Here is a 15,356-nt window from a genome sequence, read left to right on the forward strand (position 1 = left end):
ATGTTCTTATTGATTTTACTGATGATTTTAAATGTTCTTATTGATTTTAAACAATTGAATGTTTTATCATGTAAAGCACATTGAGTTGCCTTGAGTATGAAATGCGCTATATAAATAAATTTTGCCTTGCCTTGCCTTACCTAGTGAACTGCGCATGCACGCTGTCATTTTGAAAACAGTTAATAATCTTTCCTTTAATTTTTAGGGTTCGGGATAGGGTTAGAGTTAGGGTTTATCATAGTAGGGAAAATTAAGCAAAATATTGTACGTATACATGTAAATATTTACTACGCCATTAGTGCGCATACGCCTGTAGGATGCTTTCACTCGTAGGATTATTTTTCACTACACCGGAATAAAAAGTTCATCAGTATAAAAGTGAGGTATAAAATATTAGAAAAGAGACAAATTCAAAAGGAGACAGTATTCAATTTTCCATTATATTACTAGTGACGCTTCTGAATTCTCTCTGTGGAAAGTTTTTCCATCTTTAAAGAAGTCTTATCCATCTTCTATAACAGGAGGATTTCTCATATCAGTGGTTTGTAAGAGTTAGTTAAAGAACATACGCCTCCTCTGACCACATTTTAGGGGAATGTCATTGTAAATCAGTGTCCTGAGTCACCAATCCTGTGCTGATGTCTTGCTTTCTTTTTCCTTTTGAAAAGCAGCAGAATAAGCTGAAACTCTAGCCCATTTGTATGGCTGGGACAAAGAGAAACCATTGTGGCAGGAGGCGTAGAGCAGAGTGGTTGGTGTAGGTAGGGGTGCAGGAGGGTCAGAAGCTGGACTGACGGCCTGCTGGGTGGATGGCTGGAGCTGAGCCTATACTGGGGGTGTAGTTGAATGTGCAGGTTGGTTAGCGTGTCTGGGTTTTCTGAATGATGAGCTTGGAGCTGCAGCGGTGTGCATTTATCCAGCTGGGAGAGGCCTCAGTGTCAAAGCAGCAGCGGTGGCGAGAGGGCGGGGGAGGTTAGGTTGGAGGAAGGGAAGGGAGGGAAGGGTGAGTGACGGGGAGCCAGTGCTTCGCTGCTCTCACGCTCTAGAGTTTATTCAGCTCCAGCTGCTGACACCACCAGTGAAGCAGGGAGAAATGTTTCTGGACCTGTTGATATCATAGCGATGAATTGCAGCACTCTCATTGTGGATTTAAATTTCCCAAAGTGGGAGTGGATCGCACTTCATTCATCAAAGTTTGGGATTTGTTTCCTTGCGCCTAAATGTTGTCTCTGGGCAAAATGCACTCCAGAGCAAAGTCCCGGAGTTGTGACAACTACTTGAGCATTAAGGTATGAACCTCAATTGTGTATTCATTGACATTTTTTGCAATAATTTCTTCATGCTTTTAATTTATGTCTAGTTTCTCTAAGTTTTTCTTGAGTCTCGTTCATTTGTAGCTTCTGTGTTAAATGCCTGATACATTCCAGAGATGGATATTTGATGTTCAAGCTCACAGACTACTGATATTTTGACTTCTTGCCCTGTAGCCAAAACACAGCAGGTAGCTTTTAGTGCATACACTAGGTAGACATTAGAGTAGCGTGTATGCCAATACAGGATTATGTTGCAGCATAACACGTGTCAGCGATGTTTTGATATATTGGAATAGTCAACAGTCAAACACTTGGTCACCAAAAAGGAAAGGATGTCTACCTTTGGTCTCAAAAGCGACCACTTAGAAAACACAAAAGCCAGCGAGAGAACAAAAGTGTTGTTCCTTCCTGATATTTTGCTCTGTTATCAACCCCTCTTGTTTAGGAACACTCTCTTTCTATATTTACCCAACAGAGGTATCAAGAGACTTTGTTAGTCTCCTTTGTCGCTGCTCATCACCTCTCTGATTGGTCAAAGGACCTTCATTCATGTGGAGACCTCTTTGTTGGAGTGTGTGTGTGTGTGTGTGTGTGTGTGGTAGACAGCAATACATCCATCTGTAGAGTCAGCAAGGTCTGCTGATGTAGCTCAGTAACAAAATCCTCTCCCTGTTGTTTACATCCTGTATGACAAAGCTATTTTTTTTGCTTGATGGAGATGCAAATCAATACTTTTTGCATGATCACTGTGGGGATGGAGTGATTTGATTGCAGTAGCTTAAACTTGAGCTTTCAGAAAACAAAATACATTTTCCGTACATTTCTTTGCAGCCTGTTCTTCCTGTTAAGTATTACTGGATCCAATACAGAAACATCAAAGTGCCCCCATTCCACATATTTTCATGCCTACAGTACATTCAAAGAAGCGTTGTTTACACTACTAAAAAGCGTCAGGAAACATAATCAAGACACCTTTATTACCACCAAACCAGGTGGGCCACTTTATCTCCTCGCCTCTTAAATCTTTCTGTTTGTCAGACAATCACTTTGCACTGCTCTTGTTTATCTGCAGAGATGATATTAAGGCACATGCAGGTGTTTTTTTCTACTGCCACATTGCCATAATCTGGTGTTATCTACTGAAGAATGTGCCATTGTAATGTTTACATATTTACGTGGATATTTTCACATTTATTGTTTGTAGTAGTCTCTGGTTGAGTTGAGACTGTGTGCATTTCGCTACTCGTTAAGCTACATTTGTGTGGGAAGGAAGGTTTGGGTTTAACAATATTAGGGAGGTATTAGTGCTGCTCGATCATAGAAAAAATACTAATCACGCTTATTCAAACGATTATTTGTCAACCAAAAAGTTATTTATATTCTGTACAAAAAAACACATGAAATATATTCTTTAAACATAAATCAAATCCTTCAAAGATTAGTAAAAAATCAAGTATGTTCATCATCAAACCCAAAGTGTTCCCATAGAAGAGAATTTGACTTGCCACTTGTTTACCAAGTGTTTTTGCTGCGTTTACCACTAGCAACAACTTTCCTCATATTGGCCTGCAGGCTAGCTTTGGCTTTGTGAGGGGAGGGGCGGAGCTTGCATGTGCGTGGCTTAAACAACTCAGTTAGTGTTAATAACATGTCTGTGCCAAGCTTTTTTTGTTTGTAGATGTCTGAAATAGTGTGTTGGTTTAATTAAGTGAATAAAGCACAGGTTACAAAAAAAAAAAAAAATCATAATCGAACTTCGATTAATTGAGCAGCCCTAGTAGATATCTTTTATGCCTATCTTATCTCTGCCTGTGCGTACATCTATTTAGAGTCCTGTGTGCTACACATGATACACATCCCAGCAGCACTGTTTTCATGAGACTGGGTTTCAATAGACACAGATCAAACGCAGAATCAAAACTACAGCCTGAATGAGGAGATCTCGCTTGGTTCTTTTGTTTGGCAACACAGGTCTGAGCAACCTGTGGCCTTTGTCATCCTCCTTGCTGCCTTTGAGTCTGTTAGCAGGTTGGTTAGAGAGCTGTCAGTGTGGGGGCTTTGGAGCTCTCCTGTTTCACTCCCCTGGTGGCTTCATGCTCCACTGGAGGCCTGGTAGGCAATATCTTTTGTGTTCCTGACCCACTAAATGTGTCAGTGACCACCTCGTTTCCACTCTCGCTGGCTCTGAGCGAGCCTCTCCTGCTTTCTCCATGCTCACGCTTTCTTCATTCCCTGACCCTTTTTTTTTTTTTCACAACTTTACCTCTTGGTTAGGGTGACGTCCAGATCGACCCGGGACAGTCCCGGTTTTTGGAGATACGTCCCGTTTATGAAGAAATTAAGTGTGTTGTCGCTGACAGAAAAGAACCCTGAAAGCAGCAGCGCATTTTGTTTAAAAACCATATCTCTGTGGACTGTGAGCTGACAATCACAACAGTTGCCATAGTAATGCTTGCAATATAAACAAATTAAAAAGCTCAAAAGTCTTCCACACTCCATGCTGATTGGTCGATGGCATTGACAATATTACTCGTTCACTTCCTCTCATGCTTTCTCCTTCAACATGCTGAAAAGAAAAACAAGTTATTTTTCATTATTCAAAACAATTTATGTTAACTGAAATTGTTTTTTTGACTGATGGCCACTTTAAATAATACATTTTATCTAAAAGGAAGAAAAAATACATTTAATTTATGTGACCTTTTTTCATTTCAAATAAAACCCTATGCAAATATTATTATTATTATTATTATTATTATTATTATTATTATTATTATTATTATTATTATTATTATTAATTTATTTCAAATGATTAACTTGAACAGCAACAAAAACATATTTAGCAGACACAATTAAACTTGTGTTTTAAGAAAGGAAAAAAAAATCTCAAACTTGTGAATAAGCCCCCCCCCCTTCCCAGTGTTCACCTTTCAGAACAGCTGGTTTACCCATGCCATGGACAAAAGTGTCCCACCCGGAGCTTAAAGCCATTAATTACCACCACACACAGTCCCTTATTACACGTTCAGCTTCATACAAAGACCTGGCATCAGAAATGGTGGGACTTTCCAATTAGCTCCTATGCTCACTAAAGCTACTAGCACATGGACACACACACACACACGCAGCGATACACTCAGCATTCCTCGCACTGGTCTGGTCACTCTTTGGTTTACATGGGAGCTTTTATTCCTGTTTAAAGCAGAATAAAAGTTAATTCCTCTTTAAACTCACCTTGTAAACACTTAATTCCCATTGCTAATTTAATTCCGAATTAAACTTAAATCCGAAGTAGGTGGCTGGTTTATTCCGATTTTAATTCTGAATTAAATAATTCCTCTTTCTTGTAAACACTTAATTCCTCTTTAAATTAAATCCTGTCGTTCTGCGCATGCGCGACTTGCGCGATGACGTGCTGGGGACGACATAATCCAAGATTGCGGCCCGGACTAGAGCCGACACTATTTATTTAGAAAGTGTCTATTTGTACGGTTGCCGTATGGACAACCCCTGGTGCTATTGGTTACTAAAGTACACATACGTAGTGTTTTAGGGTTAGGGTTAGGATTAGGATTAGGTTTAGGGTTAGGATTAGGTTTAGGGTTAGGATTAGGTTTAGGGTTAGGATTAGGTTTAGGGTTAGGATTAGGTTTAGTCTTAGTCACGTGACCTAAACTGGCCAAATAGGGGCGCTGCATACGAATAGAATGTCGGTGTATTGATACGGCAACCGTACGAATAGCCACTGCCATTTATTCAATTAGAGCCTTATAAGACATGCTATAATGAAAAGAGTGGATGGCTGGAGGCATAAACATGCAGACATTCACACGGACACATGGGCTTAATACACACACGAACATCGGCAAAGGGAACAGGCTTCATCAGACGGGTGATACTAAACTCCGGAGACTGAGTAAATGCGTCCCCGTACTGCTGCACAGGCTGTAATATCACCAAGTTTATCATTGTACCAGTTGTTAGGGCTACAGGGAGCAAATATTTATTACTGGTTATTGTTTTCCGGAGTTTTACTGGGCTTTTCACCAGTGATTAGCTCCCATCTCCCCTCCACTCCGCTGACCAAAGTGTGTTATTGTTGAGCTGTTGCTTCAAAACTACAATCAAAATAAAGGTGAAAACAGTCTTCTGCGTTACAGCTGACAATAAAAGGTTTGTTGTGTGTTTTTCCCGATAGATGTGATATGTCATGTTCGCCCCCTGTCCAATCAGAGCCTTACCAACCCTCAGACCTAAAGCAGAATTGAATAAAGCCAAATGAACCTGTTTTCCATGTAAACCTCATTTCGGAATTACTATTACCATGTAAACACGAAGCAGAACACTTTAATTCAGAATGATTTAATTTGGAATAACTAATTCCGAATTGAAAAACATCATGTAACTGTGGCCAATGTGCTGACATGCACTTATTTCACACCAAGTGAGAAGCTGCAACTTCTCTACAGCAGCAAAAAGATATAGAATATGCTTTGTTTCAATAACCTTTTACCTATAAGCTGATGATGTACTGTGCACGTGCCACCATTCTGATCACAAATATTATGTTTGGAGGAACGGACACTCCCTCATGATGCAATGACAATGCTTCAATTGGGACCTGATGACTAATGGTCGTCAAAACAACAATAGTGTGGCTTTACCTTGGCAACTCTGAGAGAAACCTGCTGGTCGAGCTAAATGTGTAGCACAGGCTTTCCTCCTATTGTTAGCTCTCCACCAATAAATTCTAATGTTATTCTTCTCTTCTTGGGTGCAACTGTGACTAATGCTGGGAGACATTTTTGTTTCACTGAAAGCATCCAGGCTGCTAATGGAAGTGGGTGTTTTGTTTCAGGGCACCAACATCGTACAGCACATACCACTTAGAGAGGCGGAGTACACAATGAGTGCCTTGTAGTGGAATCATGGCCTGCGTACAAATGTGCTGAACTGTACTCAGTCTGCTCTAATTGATGGCGAGCAGCTTAGATCAACAGGACAGATACAACAAAGGTTGAAACATGGACTGCCTCACAGCAAAATGCATAGAAGTAACGGCCGCCATTTCTTTTTTACACGTTTATTGATATGTAGATGTGACATGACGCCAAGGGACAGTAACAAATTAAAAGATGTAAATTCAGTCAATGTAAAGACATTGTTATGGTGTTCAACTTTCCCAGGATTTGTCATTTATCAGTCTCCTTATCGTCAGAGGCAGATGTCACTGTTTCAGTTTTGTGTTCCACTCAGGAAGGACAGATAGGAGAGTGATGTTTGGCCTTGGCTCTGACTCAGTGGACGAAGGTTAGGACAAGAACTATGAACATGAACTACCAGTTCAGGTCAAGATCATCCAGGACTTTTTCCATCCCTAATGTCTGTCGAATTGTCAGATTGATTGTAATTGACAGTGTTGAACATGACATCTGGTTTGGGTGATGCTGATCCGCCTCCTGTGGGGTTCAGTTTCATTGATGTAATGGTTGTTATTACAGGCCAATAATTTAGCAGCCAGGCTGTAACTGTGGCATCCAGTGTGGACTTTCCAGTTTGTCTCTTCGTGTCCACTGATCTGACGTCACACCCTCCAGGCTTTTTCCTTCACTGGGATATTTCCTGTCATGTCCCAACTTCCTGTGTCATGAAGTCTGAGGTCATCTCTATTAAATTAGGCTCTGATGATTGTGAACAAGACAGAAAATGAATGACTTGTGTGGTTTTTTTATTTATTTTTTGTACTGCTGTTCTGGTTTTCTTGTTGACTGAATATTATTTGTATATTATTCTGTTGAGTTTAACTTTTTTGTGTGATTTTTTTTTTTCCTCCTGAACTTGGTTTGATATGATTGGTATTCTTCGTTTCATTTGTTTAACTCTCCTTATTATTTATTCATTATCTTTTAGATATAAAAGCATTTTTGCGCTGCACTCATCTGTATGAAGAGTGCCACACAAAAAAGTGTGATTTGGTAAAGGGAACGACATTGGACATCTTGCACCTTTTTAAACAGTTTGACAATAGATTTTTGTTGGTATTGCGAACTAAATCTTACCTATTTCATGTTGTTATTGTAATAATGTCTAGATGACCAAGTGAAAATGTTAACATTCTGTTCAGTTTTAATATTTGGTGCACACAAAAAATTGACTCACAGTGTATTTCCATTTACAAGCAACCATTACAATCATCCCAAAGCATAAAAGATAAACTAAATACGTTGAATTTATTATATCAGTTGTTTTCTTTTCTTTTTCCTTTGTTTGTTTTTTGGAAAAAGTGAGAGCAGGTCATTAAAATAAATACAAAAAACAGGTATATCCAAAAATGTTGTGATCCACGTCTCCAGATTTAAATCTAAATACATTATGATGTGATACATGCTGAGGAAACTTGTCATTGATGTCTTGAGGATTAGTCGTGACACAGTTTTTCTGAGTGATGTTTCTTTTTTATTTTCTTCAGGACGCAGAGTCTTTGGACAACTGTATCCAGAGTACCTTATCCTCCCTGTACCGTCCCTTCAGTGTTACTGCTGCCACCGTCCTCTGGCAGCTCTTCAGTGTGGTGGAAAGACAGTATCGTGGAGACGGCCTCCGTTGCTTCATTGACTTCTTGCTTCCATCTAAGAGGATTCTGCAGACCATCCAGAAAGAAACCTGTGTAAGTGCTTTATAAACATTGAGCCTGAGATCTAGAGGACAAAGTTCATATTTTCATTTATTTATTCATTCATTGTGTGACCTGTTTGTTCCTGTTCAGGGTCAGGGGGGTCTGCTGGTGCCTATCCTCAGCATTCAAAGGGTGCTAGGCCGGGGGTACACCCTGGACAGGGCATTAGTCACACTCACTCTCCCATTCACTCCTACAGGCAATCAGGAGACTCCAATGAACCTAACTTGCATGTCTTTGAATTGGAGTACCTGGAGAAAACCCAACCAAGCACAGGGAGAACATGCAAAATCCACACAAGAATGTGTGCATTTCTGTGCTTGAACCTAGGGCCCTATTGCTATGAAGCAGATGTGCTAACCATACGCCACCTTTTAGAGTGAGTGATTTCCTGTAAAATTGATAATCGTGCTTTTAGCTTTCAGCTCCTGGGAAATGTTGCCTGTGGAGAAAAAATTTCATTGAGGACACACGAAAACATTCAGACCTCAACCACTGTGAATAAACTCAGACTTGGAGACATTTACTCTGCCTCATGCTCGATGTCAGCTGGGATAGGCTCCAGCATGTGACCCTGTACAGGACAAGTAGGTATAGATGAAATGCATCCCATAATAATATGTGAGAAATTACATAATGGCCACATGTTGGCATGATTCATGCCATATTATGCAATGCTGTATGGTATTTTTCAAATAATAGACAGGTAAGGTACGAAATAAGTATTTTAATTAAAATTGATTGCTGTACTATGTTCAATTTCATTTTCTAGAAAGCCTTTAATCTTTCAGGTTCACTTCTTGCCCAATATTACCATAATTTTATGTTAACATGCAAGAACCATGATGGTATGAGAGAAACCCTGCTGACTGAATGTATTTTTTCCTGAGTGGGAAAAGTGACACTGAGTTGGTTTGTTGTACTGAAAACAAACGGGAAGCAGCTTTCCTTCTCTGAAAAGAGAAACAGAGGGGAACTTGTGGTCTGCTTGATAGGCTGCCATGGACTCTTGGGTTCAAGCTGAAATTCAATATTCACTCTTGAAACCAATGTCTGTTGTGGGGTTTTTACTCTATAGAACTAAAGGGCTGAAACTTTATTCCGCTGTATTCATGTCTCTGGTGATTATACTGTGACGATAGCCACAGAGCAATAGTTGTGCCCACGTCTAGCCTCTGAGAACTGCTTTCAGTGCCTGTCATTCTTTGTATTGCTAGCAATATGAGAGGCTTCAGATGAAGATTGCGTCCTCAGTCTTCCCTTGACATTGATCAGAGGTTAAACAATTCCAACCCACCCCAGGGTTTGGTTCTTTATACTCTTCCAGCAGAGATTTGTGTTGCGGTTACTGTGAAACCAGGCCTGATCAGACAGGTTTTTGTCTATAGCTGAATGATCACTGACTCATCCAGCACATCTTCCCTCTCCATTACAGCTAAACATGTGTTTAAACACAGCGTTGCAGCTGTAACCTCGTAAGATCCATGCCGTACTCCATCTCAGGCTTGATAACTACATATTATATAAGTGGCTATTCTGAATTATTTATGTTCTTTTTTTCAGGTGAGATTCAGAGGTCTGCTTTTTTATCACGACGGGTGGCCTCTTTGCATCCATGAGAAAGTTGTCGTACAACTCTCCCCTCTGCACAAAGTGCGCCTGAAGCAAGGAGACTTCTACTTCCAGATTGTTCCTTTAGGCCGCAAAGCTGCCAAGCTTGTGATAAAATGTTTGTCTGCCAGTGGGCAGGCCATTGCAGAAATCCCCATTTCAGAGAGCATGTATGGCAGCGTCTTCACGGCTGAGTTTCTGCAGAATGTAACGCGTGATCGAAACCTTCACCCTTTACAGAACTGTTTGCTCACAACGGGTACGGCAGTGTACCGAACGGCGTGGAAGAACGTGGTCATCCCGCTGCTTGTCGGCAGCACAGCGGACGCCATCATGCAAGCACGCTGCAGCAGAAGTGGCTTCCCTGGACATCTGAGCACTTGCAGCACTAATGGATCCACTGGAACTCTGGACAGCCACCGCAGCTCCAGAGAGTCCCTCCTTTCTCAGGGAACAGAGTCCATTTTCTCTGAGCCCACCTCTCCCAAAAGGGATTACATGAACACCAATGGTGAAAACCAGAGCAACAGTAGAGGAGATATTGCTTCTCTTGCCAATAAAGTTGAAACACTGACAGAGGAATGTGGCAATCATCCAGAGAGTGAAGACCAAAACGTAAGGGACAGAGGATCTGATTCTAAGGTGCTCTCTTTCAGTACAGACCTCAGTAACCCAGGTCCATGTCGCCGCATCCCGAGAGACTCTGTGACCTTTGAGAGCAGGAGACTATTTAGAAAATCATACATGGAGGCTTTGCAGAACCCAATGAGCATTGGGTCAAGCTCTGAGTCCATCCTGGAGGAAAGCCAAGAACACAGTACTGCCTTAAGAGAGAGAACTGTGACACCAGCAAGCAGTCCAGAAACACGGACTTCTGCCCGAGAACATTTGTCTTGGAGGATTGGGAGCCGAGGGTGGCTCAGCGGGGATGACTCCAGGCCCAGCACACCATTACTTTACTTGCAGAGAGGCCTGCGGAGCGCAGAGAGACGAGCAGACCGGCGATCCAAGTCACTGGAGAGGAACAACAAGGCGGGCCAGGTCAGAGGCTATCGGGAGAGATCCTCGTCTGGAGGATCAGTGAGCATTTCTCCCAAAAAGCTCATGAATGGTTATACTCTGCGCTTTGGAAAGTTGGATTTGGAAGCAGCTTTTCCAGGATCTGAGAAGAGAACCAACAAGGAAGAATCAGGTATGTGATGCTATATGGCAGATGTGGACAATTTCTATCACAGCAGGGGCCACAAAAGTGTTTTTGTTTTATCGAAGGGCCACAATATTAACGTTCATGTCAACATTTAGAATAATGACGAATTTGAACGTTACACAGGAAAGAACAAAGAGTTTTTATAGTCATTTTGTGTGTTTTTTCCCCCTCTTTGTTGATGTCTTGCTTGTTATAATTGCATTTTGTGCATTTCTGTTGTCCTTTTGTGTATTTTTCCAGTGAAATTTATGTTTTTTAGAGGCACATTGTGTATGTATGTTGTTTTTTTGCATTTTTTGGAGTAATTTTTTTGTATTTCTGTTGTCGTTTTGTTAGTACTGTGTCATTTTTGGTGATTTTCTTGTCTTTTTGTGTACTTTTGTTGTCATTTTCTGTAATTGTGTATATTTTTTGGAGTCATTTTGCTGTCGTTTTGTGTTATTTGGATCAATTTTGTGTATTACTGTTGTGGTTTTGTTCATTTTTGTCATAGTTTTGTATGTTTTTGGAGTATTTTCAGTTTTTTTCTCCTCTTTTACTGTATTTTCCTGCCATGTTGTAATTCTTTGTATTTTTTAATATATTTTTGCTTTTGTTTTGTGTATTTTTCTATCATTTTGTACAATTACTTTGGAAGCCGCATAAAATTAAACCGAGGGCCACATGTGGCATGCATTAATGAGCTATTAATGCATCTTAGATATAATCTAAAAGTTTTGCTCAGTCTTACAGGTACTGAATCATCAGGACAAACCCTTCCTCATCTTTTAGCGCTTATCAAATAATACACCCTGAAGTTGTGAAAATCTCCTAATAGCTAGATAGTGTGCTTTGTGTGGGTGTGCGATAATGCCCTGCAGCACGACTGGTTACAACAGCTCATCAGATGGCTGCAGTCAGAGTCTTAGTTGAGACACTTCACAATACTAAAGCATCAAGTGCTGTAATATTGGCAGATTGCCTTTCAAAGCCTACGTCATGTATTCTTTGGCAGGGTTAGGGGACAGGTACGGCCCTACCCAGGAAACTGAACTTTAGTCACAATGCTGTGTTTTCTTTGCCACTGTCAGTGTGTTTGGATTTGTGTCGGCCCGTGTCAGATAGCTCAGGAAGGTGGCTTTGTGCAAAAACCACAAATGGAATCATGCTGTTTTTAGAAAGCAGTTGATTTTCTTTCTTTTTTTTTATCTGCAAAACAAGTTTTTATGAATATCTGACCCATAGCCTGAAATGATGCCACGCCAAATTTGGTGATGGATATTGTCAAATGCAAATGTACGGTACTTTAAAAGATTGTAGGATTTGGATTATTACATCACTGACACATTCAGGAGATTACCTCAAACTGGATTATATTTCATCTGTTGCACAGCCAGTTTCTCACAGCCACATTTCAAAGAAAACAAAGAATCCTGCAAACCCTGTAAACTGATCACAGCGAGCCCAGAACGTCCACATTGTCACCATTGCCTTCAGTGATGCCAGAGGACACTTTCACCCAGGTTTCTTTTCACGAACAGTCTCCAAACATGCTTAAAAAATGGATTCCAATCTGTGCGTTTGACGTGACTGAAGTGACTTTTTTTGTAATTGAACTCGGAGAGACTGAGTTGTTGCTCTGCTGTGTTATACTGTATTGGTATAAAACTGAGAACAAAGATAGTTCTTATCAACAGTTAAATGGTAGCGATTGCCAGTTAATATGAAACCTCTGAGCTGCCTGCTTACATTAAATACAGTGTTTTTCTCTTGTTCTGGTTTTAGACCATTTCTTACTCTTATAAACCTGCCACCAAAGCCATTAAAATATTCAAAATAGGATTCCAACTTCTGTTACTGATAAATATCCAAAAATAGATGGAAGAAAACTCCAAATCTCCGTAGTGTATTTTTAACAGTAATTGAAAGAAACCGTGATTGCTGCTGCTCAAGTCTCTGAATGTTAAAAAATGCATCGCCAGAAAAAGCTGAAAAGTGGACTTTAACACGGAACAATACCCAAGAGGCTTTACCTTGCATTTGCTGCTTCCCCTCTAAACAATGCATTTTTAGAAATGTGCGGCAAACATGCAGTGGCCACACAGTTGCACAGGAAATGCACGAACTGTTTGAAGACAATAGAGGCTGAGCCGGCGGGGTTTACTGTCACCGAACAGAGCTCAGCAACACAAGAGGCCTCAAACTGTGTAAAAAGACAGAGTTTGCTCGGCAGGCAGCCACCAATCACTGAAAAGCTCAATGAGTGATTTCGACGATGATTTTAAGAGCTGTGCTCTGTTAAAGCATAACAATTACATTGCAAAAAGAGATGTTTTTCACCAGACATGAGTAGGCTACTTAAATAGGGTTACCTAAAAAAATAGCAGAAGCAGTTTTGAAGATGAATGTTGTCTCAAGAACAAAAAAACAAACACCATTGCATAGCCACCAGCAGATATAATAGACACATACATTTACCTCCATTGCTGTGGAAGGAAAACAGGAACTTTGACTTCACAATTAGCCCAATAACCTTACTTAACCTGCTGCTTGCCTCTTGATTCCTGTACTTAAGTCCCTCTGCTCTCTCCTGGCCTCACAGAAATACAATATCAAAGCCTGGATTGTGGATGTAAGTAGGGGCGTCCCGATCCGATATTGATATCGGCTATCGGTCCGATATCAGCCAGAAAACAAATATAATTTTTTCATCAGACTGCATCTAAAATCTCTGATATGTATTATATTATATTTATTCAATTGTAGAATACTGTAGATATCATGTTAAAGGTTGAAATGTATGTAACCAATTGGTTAATAATAAATGGGTCAGGTTTTGTCATACCTACTGTTGCTGACTATATTGTTTTCTCTTTAAGTAACATCACTTGATTAAGCCTTTTCTAACATTCCACACTACAAAATAAGTAATAAAAGTATGATCGATATTGTTAACGGTTAACACGCAAGGCTGCAATATCGGAAGTGAAAAAGTTGTATCGGGACATCCCTAGATGTAAGATGAATTAATGATCATCATAAACTATCAGTTTAAAAATAGACAAATTGTGAATCCTTCAGTTCAGCCAATATATGCTTCCATCAGGACAAATTCTACAGAGCTATGCAGATGATACGCAACAACGCATCCACAAAGCCAATCATTCCTTTTGTTCCATTCACTGTAGAAAACACGAACAATGTTCTGACCTTACCTTTGCTGAAGGTCTGGTAGCTCAGGTGTTGGTCTCCCATCTTTTATAAGCTGTCGTTTTTCCTCAAAAAAAAGTTTCTTTATCGTTTCTAGCGCTGTCATCCTTCCTGTAGCGTTATCCCGCCCACTAGCGAGGAACGTAGCAGCGGTCATGTGATATCAATTCACTAATGTGAACGTATGTATAGCATTTAGCATAGCGCGGTTATGTCCAAAGGCAGCGTAGCGATCTTCCTTTTTACGTAAATGGTTGTCATCTTGGGGAACTGACTGTGCATGCGCAAAACACATAAAAACATGCTATGAAAACAGAGTCAGAGCAGCAATGTGCTTTTGAGAAGTGATGTGTCCTCCTCCTGCCTTACAGCGGTTAGGAAATAGCGATGTTTAGCGATTTGCGCTATGAAAAGCACAAAATGCTGATACTTTCAAACTTATAGGTACTGTAGGCTGTCAGAAATTGAAAATTAAATAATTTATAATTATATTATAATTAAAACAAATAATCAAAATATCAATTCACCCTTGGGTAGGCACTGCCTACCCTGTCTACAATGACTGCACGTCACTGGTACGCAACTATATTTATCCGTGAACCTAGATGACGATGGTCCCATAGAGGTGTCGTGTGCCCAAACCATGGTGTTCTGATTGACTCAGATCTGACATTCAGCATTCAGATCAAATCAATCATAAAAACAACTTCTACCACCTTTAAGAACATCTCCAGAGTGAAAGGTTTAATGACTCAGAAAGATCAGGAGAAGTTGCTCCATGGTTTTATCTCCAGCAGACTGGACTATTGTAATGGTCTTCTGACAGGAATCCCCCTAAAGAGCATCAAACAGCTTCAGAACGCTGCAGCTCGGGTCTTAACCAGAACTAAGAGGTCAGAGCACTTTACACTGGCTCCCAGTCAGCCTCACAATAGACTTTAAAGTTCTGCTGCTGGTGTTTAAATGGCCTTGTGTATGAAATGCACTATACAAATACATTTGCCTTGTCTTGCCTAATGATCAAGTAAAATCAAGCCTTAAAAGTTCATGGTCTACTTTAAGATTTATTGAATTTAATGCTTTGAGACCAAAGTGGCCAAAGACAGTCCAGCCTCTACAGTAACTCTTTACATCACAATTACTTTTGTTTTATCATTGTCATTATGATTTCACTTTCTTTCCAATGTATTTGAACTGATTTATACACGTTAGATTTCCCCATTCCCAAGAACAGAATTACACATGATTCAGGCTGACTAAACATCTGGTCTCATCATGACTCAATGTTAACTCACTCATCCACAACAACACACTTTGTTTTTTGAGATGCTGCACACAGGTAATAATAGACATAAAGTGG

The 15,356-nt window shown here is 40.3% G+C and overlaps 1 protein-coding gene across 3 annotated transcripts in view; it reads left to right on the plus strand.

The window, feature by feature from the left end:
- Positions 1-816: 816 nt before the first annotated feature.
- plekhg4b (pleckstrin homology domain containing, family G (with RhoGef domain) member 4B) overlaps positions 817-15,356 on the plus strand; it is a 35,370-nt gene continuing 20,830 nt past the window's right edge. For 2 of the 3 annotated variants that reach the window (XM_028471052.1, XM_028471053.1), the window contains exons 1-3: positions 1,221-1,289; positions 7,783-7,980; positions 9,553-10,792. In XM_028471052.1, the coding sequence (XP_028326853.1) occupies positions 1,221-1,289; positions 7,783-7,980; positions 9,553-10,792 (1,507 nt within the window). Of the gene's footprint in view, positions 855-1,220; positions 1,290-7,782; positions 7,981-8,407; positions 8,577-9,552; positions 10,793-15,356 lie in introns of those variants that run through there. The other variant, XM_028471054.1, reaches the window with a different exon arrangement.

The sequence above is a fragment of the Gouania willdenowi genome, chromosome 16 (genome assembly GCF_900634775.1).
Source record: "Gouania willdenowi chromosome 16, fGouWil2.1, whole genome shotgun sequence".
NCBI lineage: Eukaryota > Metazoa > Chordata > Actinopteri > Blenniiformes > Gobiesocidae > Gouania > Gouania willdenowi.